The following is a 12373-nucleotide window of genomic DNA, read 5'->3' as shown; positions in this document are numbered from 1 at the left end:
TACTGTGTGTTGGGCACTTGCTATCTTATTTTACCATCAGAGATCGAGGTCTTGCACTCAAGGGTGCGTAATAATCATCTAGAGGGCTTGCTATCAATGCGGATGCCACTCTCCCCACCCCATCCCCTTCCGATCTGCCAGGACTGCTGGAGGGTCTGGGAATCCCAATGTTCAAAATGCCTTGAGTTGATTCTGAGGCAGAAGAGTCACTCAAGTTGAGACTCGCCAGAAAAACGAGACTAAAACAAGTTAAATAACTTGCCCAAGACCTTTGACCTGAGGTAGCACCCTTCCCCCCCCCCCCATTCCCCAGGGCCCTAGAGAATATTCTGTCCTGGTTTCTCCCACCTCTCTTCTCTTCTCCCAGGCCCTCTCTGAGCCTAATGCCTGTGTGGTCTTATATTCTTCCAAAGGGAATATGCCCCAGAAAGAACTATGTGACAGGTGCTTGCTTTCAAAATGACACTTCACTCTTTTCTCTTCCCCCCTAGAGTCTAGACCATTTCTATCAGCACCATCAGCATCACCTGTGACTTTGTCAGAAATGCACAATTTCAGGCTCCAGCCCAGACATACTAAAGCTGAATCAGATCCCGAGGTGATTCACCTACACATTAAAGTTGGAACAGCTGCTGTCCTAGACACTTCCCAGCCAGATGTTGATCTGATTAAGCGAGGCATCATAAAAGCAGTGATTTTCAACCCTGTTTGCATTTAGAATCAACTGATGCTCTTTAAAAAATGCTGATGCCTGGGCCCCATCTCCAGACCAATTGAATCAGAATCTTTGTGGGAGGTGGAGCTTACTCATATATATTTTTAATAATATCTCAGATGAGTGTAATGTCAACTTAGGGTTCAAAATTCACTGCTTCAAAGATTTAAAAAATTTAGGGGAGTATTGAGAAATAAACAAATGGCTTTAAATTTAAAAAATATGCATAAAACTGTGGAATGGTTTCCCATGATCGTCAAGATAATTTTCAGGGCAAACCATAAGAGACTCTTAAATACAGAGAACAAACAGGGTTGCGGGAGGTGGGGGGGGGGGAATGGGTTAAACAGGTGATGGATATTAAGGAGGGCACTTGTTTGGATGAACCCTGCGTGTTATATGTAAGTGATGAGTCAGTAAATTTTACTACTGAAACCATTACTACACTAAACTTGGACTTAAAAAAAAAGATCGATAAATAGATACATGAGATGAATTTCAAATTTCTCAAATTAGCACCAAAGGCCCTTTCCCATCCTGAGTCCTATCTACCTCTCCAGCCCCATCTCCTGCTTTCCCACCCCTACATGCTAGGGGGCACCAGACCACTTGCATTGCCCTCTTCAACCCTGCAGGACTTCACCCAAATTCTCTCTTTTTTTTTAATGTTTATTCATTGTTGAGAGCAAGATCATGAGCAGAGGAGGGGCAGAGAGAGAGAGGGGGACATAGGATCTGAAGCGGGCTCTGCACTGACAGCCATGAGCCCAATGTGGGGCTCAAACTCACGAACCATGAGATCATGACCTGAGCTAAAGTTGGGCACTCATTGGACTAAGCCACCCAGGCACCCCTCAAATTCTTTTCCTGTAATTAACTCTCCCATTTCTTTGTTTTATCAAAGACTCAACTTCAGGTTTCTGCCTCTGGAAAGCCTTTTCTTGGGGGAAAAAGAAACTGTTTTAAATTAAAACTTAAGGTTTTGGGGTATTTTGTACATTTTTTTGTTTTGTTTTGTTTTTGTTTTAATTTTGGTTGTTTTTTGTTTGTTTGTTTGTTTGTTTGCTTCCTAGCTATTTGTATTGCTGGCCACATCTCAAACTCAGGGCCCCAAAGAGACCTAGGCTGCTGTCTCCCACAAACCTTGTCTTCTAATAACCACACTGGGTAAATGTTAAACATGAGAATGTACTAATGCAGAGACAACCCTGGAATATTGTTTAAAGTTGATTTAAACGGCCACAAATGCAAAAGCCAGTGCCTACAGGCAGCAGAAATGATCAGTTTTGCCTCCTACAAATGTACTGCACATACCTAACACACACACAAGAGAAAGCCCCCCCTGGCCTTCACTAGGAAAGAGCTTTTGCTGCATCAAGTAATCTTATGCACTTGAAATCTAATTTGACACATAAATTGCTTTTCCTTATTTTTAATCAATTTTTAGAAAGAGCATGAAATGAACATTGTTTCTTCATTTATTTCTCTATGTTGAGAATGCCCTTTCTTGAATTGGATGTGAGGAAAAGTTTGGATTTACTTTTCATGTTTTGGTGACCCATCTTAGGATTGTAAACTTCGAACCAAATTAAAATGAAATGTTTAAAAGCCCCTGAGAAATATTCAGACCTTCTCTTGCGTAAGTAGTGTACCATCTTCTAAGAACAAAGTCTGAGCCCCTCTGAAATATGTGGTTCACTTTTTTCCTTCTCATTTTTCCCCAACCTTTTGAGAGACAGGAGCCAATACTAAGAGTGTACATTTCTTCTCTTGAATGCTCTGACATCTAAATTCTCCCTGTCCTGTCTGCTCAGAACTGGTTTGTGAGAGACAAAAACATTATTCTTTTTTTTTAAGTTTATTTATTTATTTTGAAAGAGAGAGGGACCAAGTAGGGGAGGTACAGAGAAAAAAAGGAGAAAGAGAAAATCCCAAGCAGGCTCCACGTCGTCAGCGCAAAGCCCAATGAGGGGCTTGAACCCACAAACCGTGAGACCATGACCTGAGCCCAAAGTTGGAGGCTTAACCGACTGAGGACCTGGACACCCCTTCTATTTATTTATTTTTTAATGTTTATTTATTTTTGAGAGAGAGAGAGAGAGAGGGAGAGCACGCACACATGCATGCGTGCAAGTGGGGGAGGGGCAGAGAGAGGGAGAGTGAGAATCCCAAGAAGGGGTCCTTGCTATTTGTGCAGAGTCTGACCTGGGGCTTGATCTCACAAACTGTGAGATCATGACCTGAGCCAAAATCAAGAGTAGGATGTTTAACCGACTGGGCCACCCAGGCGCCCCAACTATTTTTCTATTTAAAGAAAAAATAATGACAGGTCCTAGCACTAGAAAATCACCAGGTGGCAGTTTCTTTCTTTTACTTAACAGATATTTATTGAGTGTCTACTGTCTGCCAGACTGGGACATAGATACTTTTGCAAGCAAAATCACTCTCACCAGGGTCATTGATGTTTTCGATCATCTCTACCATGGCAAATGTAATGGCTAGTTCTCCACAGTCATCTTAACTTCTCCTCTCAGTGGATTTGCCCTCTTTCCTTCTTCAAATACTTTCTTCTCCAGTCTTCTGAGGCACCATACTCTCTTGGTTTTCCTTCTGTCTTCCTGGCCATGCCTCTGCTGTATGATTTGCTGGTTTCTCTTTTTCCTGACAGCTAACTGTTGGATATTTCTTTTTCCCTCCCTACATTCTCATCCTAAGTGATCTCTAGGCCCATGGCTTAATATCATCTAAATGCTAATGACTTCCAAATGTGGATCTCTAATTCCACTCCTTACCCTGAGCTCTGGACTGGATCATCTATCCAACTGCCCATGTAATATCTCCACTTAGATGTCCAGTAGGCATTTTAAATGGAGCTATTTGGGTGGGAGGGAGGGGAGGGTGGGTGATGGGTACTGAGGAGGGCACCTTTTGGGATGAGCACTGGGTGTTGTATGGAAACCAATTTGACAATAAATTTCATATATTGAAAAAAAATTAAATAAATAAAAATAAATGGAGCTATTCTCCCCAATGTCCCCACACTAAAGCTGTTCCTCTCTCAGTCTTTCCCATTTAGTAAATTGCATCATTTGCTTGACCAAAAATCTAAACATTAGAGACTATGTTTGGCTGCATGTACAGAATTCGGCTTAACCAGAGAACAGTCATTCTTTTTTCACACAATAGGAGGACCAGAGACAGGCAGACCAGGGCTGTGCTGTGCCTCCTCAATGACCACAATGTCCCAACTCCTTCTATCTTTTTCTTCACTATCCTCATGGTTGCAAGCTGGCAGCCTCACTTCCAGCCTCACATCTACATTCCAACGGAAAGACAAGGAACGAATTAACAAGGTGAAGGTATAGAACCTGTACGGAAATAGCAAAATTCCCAGGAGACTTCTGCTTGAGTCCCATTGTCCAGAACTGTGTTACAAGCTCCACCTCAGCTGCAAGGGAGACTGGGAAATACAGCTTTTTTAGCTGGGCACATTGATTATTAGCCCACACAAATCAGGGCCCTAATACATGGAAGAAAGGGAGAACATTCATAGGATGGGCAAGAGCAGTGAGTGCTCTATTGCCCTGCGGTGCTCTCTTTTCTGACCCTTCCTCACCAGTCCATTGGCACGTCCTATCACTCCCACATCCAAAACACTTAACAAGTTGATCTCCATTGCTCGAATCCTGGCCTGGGACACCATCGTCTCTCACTCAGAACAAAGAACAGCCTCCTAACTAGTCTCTGTCTTCCACACTGGCCCTCTCTATAGCCCTTTCTTCAAACAGCAGCCAGGGTAAGTGTTTCCACACACAACCCACCATTTTCTTTCTAAAATTCTCCGAGGGATCTTGCCACAGTCTAGGTTCCCCCGGGCAGAGAGTGAGCCAAGGATTTGCATACGAGTCAGCTATTTGAGAGGGGCAGAGACACAGGGTGGGCGTGTGTGGTGAGACAAAGAAAAGGAGGTAGGCCAGAGAAGGTGTGATATCAAGCCAGCCTCCCAGGGCAGGCAACTGAAGCTTAGCCCCAGGGGAAGCCCTGGGAAGTGGTGTAAAATACATGCCCCAGAATTAGGGGACCCAAGGAGCAAAGGAAGGTACTTATACACCAGCCTTCAAGAGCTGCTGGCTTCAGCTCTTGTGGCTTGAATACCTAGCTCTGAATATGGCGCCCTCTCCTGACCTATCTCACTGACAAAGCCAGCCCTTCTGTTGATCAGCCTTTCTGCTTACAGACCTGCGCAGCCTCTTCCATGTGAAGCAGAATCACCAGAGGGTGGGAGAGCCACCTCTTTTCATTCATGGGATAAGAAGTTCCAGATACAGTTTCAGGGTGAGAAGTGTCTCTTAGAAGTGTGCTAAGCTTCCGTCTCATTTGGAAGTGGTGAAATTTTGTGACGCTTGCTCTTTGACAGACACAAAAAGGCATACAACATCCTTAATGGGACAGGAAGATTTCGAGCAGGGCCTATAAGATTTGGAATATTTAAATCAATATATTCAGGTACACACCATTTAATAATGCTAGCAATTAGTTATATGTATATTATTTCTATTAATGGCATTACTATAACTATAGGTCTGAAGACTGCAGATGAACAGGAAGCAAATAACTATGGATAGATTTCTGCCCTTAGGTCAGCTTACTACTTATCTTTACTTTCCTTTCTTCTTCAGTTGTTCCACAAAGTAATCGTTACAAGCAACTGTCAGAGCTGCCACCATGACCACGAATTCATTAAAATCCACTTCGTTGTCCTTATTGGCATCCAGGTCCTGCATTATCTTATCAACCAACTGGGGATCCTTCTGGCACTAAAAGGAAAGAGAACGTTACTAACTCCCAGGCTTTGAGGTTCATAATGAAATTGCATTGTCCTTTTATTTACACTAAAGTTTTAATTTCCATTTCAGAATCTAAGGGCAATTTCCAAGAGCCCATTTGCAGGTAGATTTAAAGCAAGCACCGATTCTAAATGAGTCTAGCCTTCTGCCCCAGAGCCATATAATTCTGGCCACATAATTCTGGCTCAGGCCATATAATTCACACCGAGAAGAGCAAACAGCATCAGAGTGAGCTGTTGATCCTGAAAATGCATTTACGCAACTTCAAAGGTTGAGGGCCAGAACAGGAGACATGGAACAAAGCAGGCTTTAAAGCCAAAAGGGGATAGTAAGTGGCTCTACCATTTACCAACAATGCAACTGTGAGCAAATCACTTAACATTTTTTAATTTCCTTATTTATAAAATGAGGAAAATATCTCCCCACAAAGTTGGGGCGTACTTCAACACCAGGTTGCTAGATTTAGTAAATAAAAGTATAGGACAGCCAGTTAAATGTGAATTTCAGATGAACAATAAGTAATTTTGTAAGTATGTCCCAAATACTGCGTGGGAAGTACAATATTTTATCTGACAGCCTTACTTAGCACAACACTTGACAGACACACACAAAAGAGGCACCTAATGAAGTATACATCTTGTAAGGAGGACTGCATGTTAGGGGCGCAAAGTACAACACGGAGCCCATAGAGGGGTCAGGGTCCAGAAAGGGTGGGACTAGGAAGCACTCACTTGTCCTATGATTGGTAGTCGATGAGAAAAAATTTTAAGTTTATTTATTTCTTTTGAGAGAGAGAGAGAGAGAGAGGAGAGAGAGCAGGGGAGGGGCAGAGACAGAGGGAGAGAGAGAGAATCCCAAGCAGTCTGTCTCTGCATCATCAGTGTGGAACACAAGGTGGGACCAGAATTTGAAAAAAAAATTTTTAAAGTTCCTGGGGACTCCGAAAATCACTAAAAAGGTACTGTGGAGAATTACAGTGTTAGGGGCGCCTGGGTGGCTCAGTCAGTTTAAGCGTCTGATTCTTGGTTTTGACTCAGGTCATGATCTCATGGTTTGGAGAGTTCAAACCCAAGTCAGGCTCTAGGCTGGCAGCAAGGAGGCTGCTTGGGATTCTCTCTCTCTCTCTCTCTCTCTCTCTCTCTCTCTCTCTCTCTGCCCTTCCCCACCTCGGGCTGTCTCTGTCTCTCTCAAAATAAATAAATAAACTTAAAAAAATTGTTTTTAAAGAATTACTATGTTAAAATTTTTTTACTTTAGGGGTGCATGGCTGGCTCAGTCGGTAGAGCATGTGACTCTTGATCTCAGGGTCATGAGTGTAAACCCCACACTGGGCATAGAGATTACTTGAAAAAGTATTTTTTAAATTTTTTTTAATGTTTATTTATTTTTGAGAGAGACAGAGACAGAGAGACAGAGAGCGAGTAGGGGAGGGGCAGAGAGAGAAAGAGACACAGAATCTGAAGCAGCTTCCGGGCTCTGAGCTGTTAGCACAAAGCCCGATGTGGGGCTCAAACTCGTAAACCGTGAGATCGTGACCTGAGCTGACTGACCGGCTGAGTCACCCAGGTGCCCCTGAAAAAAAATTTTGACTTTAACGTTTTCCTAAAGAGGGCGGAGGAGAAAAGAGTGTTGTGATTACAAACACTAGAGTCTTAATACAGGGTTTGGACAAATAACATCACGCCAGGGCAGCACGTTGTGCTCCAGTCAATTCAAGGCAGCCCCATAAACATCAGAGTAAAGTTTTCCTCAGAAGGGAAGAGCCCCCAAACACTTCATTGTAAGCCTTCACGTGTAGATTTATCAACTCCTGGCTATTTTGAGATGTGAATCTCTTTGCTACCCAACTGGTCACTAGCCAGACACACCCTTTCTGTCACGCAGAATCAGCCTCTGCTTCCTGACAAAGCTAAGTATTTGTCACCACAGCGTGAGGTCCCCTGGGCTTCATTTCTGGCATAATACATAATATTAATTTTATAGACAACTAGACAAAGCCCCAGGTGTAACTAGGGCCACTAGTTATAACAAAAACTCCTGGTAAAACTAGCTGCTTCTTTGCTGCCCAGGAATGTTGAATAATTGAGGAAAGCCTAAATATCATTTACAACCCTGGGAAACTCTAGCCACAGGCGATATGGAGAAGGGTCCATGCCTACATCCAGCTGACTCTCCAGCAACACAGGGGTTAGGGCGGCCCACCCCTCCTAAAGACATGAAAATCTGTGCACAACTTTTGACTCCCCAGAAAGTTGTGACCTCCCAAATGCTTCACTGCTAATAGCCTGCTGAGGACAGGAGGCTTACTGATAACATCAACAGTAGATTAACACATATTTTGTATGTGATAGGTATTATATACTGTACTCTTACAATAAAAGAGCTAGAGGAGAGAAACGTTATTAAGAAAATCCTAAGAGGGGCGCCTGGGTGGCTCAGTCGGTTAAGTGGCCGACTTCAGCTCAGGTCATGATCTCGCGGTCCGTGAGTTCGAGCCCCGCGTCGGGCTCTGTGCTGACAGCTCAAAGCCTGGAGCCTGCTTCAAATTCTGTGTCTCCCTCTCTCTCTGACCCTCCTCCGTTCATGCTGTCTCTCCCTGTCTCAAAAATAAATAAACGTTAAAAAAAATTGTTTTTTAAAATAAAAATTAAAAAATTAAAAAAAATCGTAAGAGAAAATACACTTACAGGAGGATTGCACTGTAAAAGATCCACAGAGAAGAGGACCCACGCAGCCTAAACCTGTGTTGTTCAGGAATTGACAGTACACAGAAAACCAAGGCCTCTACTGTTTGCTTGCCTGGCTTTTGAATCTCAGTGCAAACTGCACTGTTGAGGGGCACCTCGGGGGCTCAGTTGGTTGAGCTGCCGACTTCAGATCCGGTCATGATCTCAAGGTTCCAGAGTTTGAGCCCGGCATCGGGCTCACTGCTGTCAGCACAGAGACCGCTTCAGGTCCTCGGTCTCCCTGTCTCTGTCCCTCCCCAGTGCTCTCTCTCTGTCTCTTTCTCCCAAAAATAAACATTAAAAACAACCCAAAATCAATCGCACTGTTTGTGGCAGAGTGGTAGGAGACCGTACGGGTTACCCTTGCATGTGTAAGCTGCCACTCACCGAGAGGAATTCCGTGAGCTCTTGCTGCAGGAGCATTTTCAGTTCCCCCTTGTTGAGCTTGAATCTGTCCCCTTCCTTGCAGGAGTACTGGTGGAAGATTCTAATCATGATGTTCATGGCAATCTCCAGCTGAGTGGGCATGTTAACCTGATCACTTCCAGGGACTGGCCACCACACTCAGGGGGAAAAAAACACTTGTTCAAAAGAGGCAGATGGGGAAGCCTCAACCCATGCATGAGAACAGAATGCTGCCTCCCCCAATTCTCCCGCGCCACGGGGGACGCTCGCTAGGCCGTAATGCTCTTCAGTTAAAGCATCTGTGCATCTGGGGCAGGCTGCGAGGAGACCTGTGCAGGTGAGTTTTCTCCTCCCCAATCTCCACTCCCCACAAAGCTAGCAGTTTCAGTGGGTTCACAAGTTAGTAATCAGACACAAATTCGGTCAATATTAAAACATAGATTTAAAAAAATAAATCAAACATAGATTAAAAATAGAAGATGAAGAAAATACCCAATTTCGTACCTGTTCCCCCAGGGCACAACTCAGCAACAGGTGTTTATCATTAAACTCTACTCTTTAAATCCGGGTTCCACCTAGGCACGCCTGTTCCCCAGAAGACAAAAATTACCAGCAAGGAGAGGTTAAAATGGAAGGGCCTCTGGGTCTGTTTTTAATCCTCAGAAGGAACAGGTGTGCTCTGTTGCCCCGAGGGCCCTCAAGGTAGGGCCGGAGCCCAGTGAGCGTTAGATGAGAAGGCCAATGAGAGGCAAAGAGGAAGTCTTCAGTACCCTCCCTGTGGGGAATATGGGTAGAACTCACATTCAGGTGCTAGGAAGTTGGTGCCTGGGAAGAGCTTTAAAAATAGAGGAGAAAAGAAGAAACACTGGTTCAAACCTGTAGACTCCTTAGCAGGGCCAAGAGCAAGGTCAAGGGAATAAACAGAGCAGACTAGTTAAACAAATGCAATGGATGCTTGTATAGCTGTAAAAAAAAGGAAAGAGCGAGAATGAGGAAGCTCTCCATAAGCCAAGTTAGAAAGGAACAAAGCAATCCTAGCTGTGTAACAAAAGAAAAAACCCCACAAATTGCACGAATATATATGCATATATACTGGCATTTGCCCAAGGAGTCACTGAAAAGATGCATAAGAAATAGAAGTGGTAGCTATTAAGGAGTTAGGGGAAAGAGGGTGGGACAGACTGGCTGGGAATAAGAGTTCTTATTTATACATTTTCAGCTGATCTAACTTTTTCAGTTATAGGAATGTATTACCGAGTCAAAAGACTGAAACCGAAAAAAATCCCAGGAGTGCCTGGGTGGTTGAATCAGTTAAGCAACTAATTCTTGATTTCAGCTCAGGTCATGATCTCAAGGTGTGTGAGATTGAGCCCCAAGTGGGTTCTGCCCTGAGCACGGTGCCTGCAGTGCCTGCTTCATATCCTCTCTCTCTGCTCCTCCCCTGCTCTCGCTCACTTTCAAGGAAGCAAAGAAGGAAAGAGAAAGAAAAGCCCAGAGCAGCTGTGTATGTAAGAAACCACGTGAGGCAGGATTCCAAGTCAGAAAACTCAGAGAAAAAAGAAAAACTAAAGCCAGAAATTGGCTACCGTGCTTTTAAACACTGCCTGTCTTCTCAAGACTGAAATTCAATTTTATAAAAAGCAATATTTATATTTCCTTTCAACAAGCCTGTTGGGATGGAGCCTCTGCCAGCCCATCCCCCTCCCTCTTACCACCCACACACTCCACTGAAACCTCCCTGGAGCTCCCCAGGGGAGGTTCTCACTAAATAGATACCTAAAGTCCAATTTTCAAAAATATTTTTAAATTAGTGTTTTATTATTAAAAGAATGTCACATATGCTAAAATCATAATATTTTCAATACTCAAGAGTTTGAAATAGAAGTAAATTTCTCTTTCCACCATTCCCCACCCTTGTCCCTCTCCATTAACAGTTTCCTGGGTGAGGGGTGCCTGGGTGGCTGAGTTGGTTAAGCGTCTGACTTCGGATCAGGTCATGATCTCATGGTTTGTGGGTTCGAGCCCCGTGTTGGGCTCTGTGCTGACAGCTCAGAGCCTGGAGCCTGCTTTGGATTCTGTATGTGTGTCTCTTTCTCTCTGCCCCTCCCCTGCTCATGCTCTGTCTCCCTCTCTCTTTCTGTCTCTCAAAAATAAATAAACATTAAAAAAAATTTAAAAAAAAGAAAAAAGCAAGTACTTAAGCACATATCACTTATATTAGTTATACTATGGCAATATTATTATATATTATTATATATTATATTATGTTATATTATATTATGTTATAATAACTGATACAAATTACTTGACAACACTCAGGTGAGAATCATTTCTTATAATGTTCTTGTGTAGGAAGACCCAAAATAAAAAAGCTGCCAATGTTTTCTGAATTCTATGTATGCAACACAACCCCAATAAAAATAACAAGATTTGTACCAAGGGCAAGGTTTATCTGTCACGTTTACACAGGGCCTGGTATAACCAAAATGCCTGATAAATATTTGAATATATGTAGGTACATTCATCCAGTGGAATAATATGCAACTTTAGTGAAGATTGGGATAGATCCATGTAGTGATATAAAAAGATTTCCAGGGGCACCTGGGTGGCTCAGTTGGTTAAGTGTCTGCTTCACCTCAGGTCATGCTCTCATGGCTTGTGGGTTCAAGCCCCGCATCGGGCTCTGTGCTGACAGCTCAGAGCCTGGAGCCTGCTTTGGATTCTGTGTCTCCCTCTCTCTGCCCCTCCCCCGATCATGCTCTGTCTCTCTCTGTCTCTCTCTCTCTGAAAAATAAACATTAAAAATAATTAAAAAAAGATTTCTAAGATACGTTAACTGAAAGAAAAAAACAAGGCATACCACATGTTGAGACTATCATGTACATTTATTTGTAAGGGTACAAATATAATATGTATCTTATATAAATTGTGTGTGTGTATATTTTTTTTTTCCTGTAAGGATAATAGCAGCTGACACATACATAGCACTTACTATGTGGCAGGCACATATTGGAACTCATGTAATACTTTCTGTTAAGTAGGTACTACGTTATCCCATTTATACAGATGGGGAAACAGACTGTGGTGACTAACTACCCCAGGATCACACAGCTTGTGGCAGAGGTGAGAGCTGAAGCAAGGGGGTCTGAGCTTCTCAGCATCATGATCCTGCCTCTCCCCCCAAGGAAAGCATTTTTTTGTTTTGTTTTTAATGTTTATTTATTTATTTTTGAGAGAGAGAGAGAGCAAGAGAGAGCGAGAGCACAAGCTGGGGAGGGGCAGATAGAGAGGGAGACACAGAATCCCAAGCAGGCTCAAGGCTCCCGGATGTTACTGCAGAGCCGGATGCGGGGCTTGAACACACAAACTGAAAGATCATGACCTGAGCTGAAGTTGGACGCTTAACCGACTGAGCCACCCATGTGCCACTTCTGTCACTATGTTTAAATACCAGTTGATCTCGCCCATTTCTCTCCATTCTTCCCCACCTTGGGACTTCATAATTTTGATCTCTATTACCAAAACAGAGGTAGCTTCCTTTCCGTTCTCTCTACTTTCTGTTCTCCATTCCCATTTCCATTCTGCTGTCAGACCAGTTTAGGAAAAGCACAAATCACGGCCCTCACCCCTGTGCGGTCAAAAGTCCCACCTTGCCTAAAAACTGACCAAAATGCTGTGCT

The 12373-nt window shown here is 43.4% G+C and overlaps 1 protein-coding gene across 1 annotated transcript; it reads right to left on the bottom strand.

Moving 5' to 3' along the window:
* Nucleotides 1-3727: 3727 nt before the first annotated feature.
* S100Z (S100 calcium binding protein Z) lies at nucleotides 3728-8956 on the bottom strand. Its single transcript, XM_032594925.1, has 2 exons — nucleotides 8676-8956; nucleotides 3728-5532 (listed from the first exon to the last, which is right to left on the bottom strand). The coding sequence occupies exons 1-2, from the start codon at nucleotides 8814-8816 to the stop codon at nucleotides 5374-5376; spliced, it is 300 nt and encodes a 99-aa protein (XP_032450816.1). The 5' UTR covers nucleotides 8817-8956; the 3' UTR covers nucleotides 3728-5373.
* Between the last annotated feature and the right edge of the window lie 3417 nt (nucleotides 8957-12373).

This window comes from Lynx canadensis, chromosome A1, assembly GCF_007474595.2.
Source record: "Lynx canadensis isolate LIC74 chromosome A1, mLynCan4.pri.v2, whole genome shotgun sequence".
Classification (NCBI taxonomy): Eukaryota; Metazoa; Chordata; class Mammalia; order Carnivora; family Felidae; genus Lynx; species Lynx canadensis.
This window is presented reverse-complemented; position numbering and strand designations above follow the sequence as displayed.

Excerpts from the sequence above, each read along its gene's own strand:
- S100Z (XM_032594925.1), bottom strand. The coding sequence starts at position 8,816 with ATGCCCACTCAGCTGGAGATTGCCATGAACATCATGATTAGAATCTTC. Across the intron at positions 5,533-8,675 it reads AGCTCACGGAATTCCTCTCG|TGCCAGAAGGATCCCCAGTT; the intron begins GTGAGTGGCAGC and ends CTTTCCTTTTAG.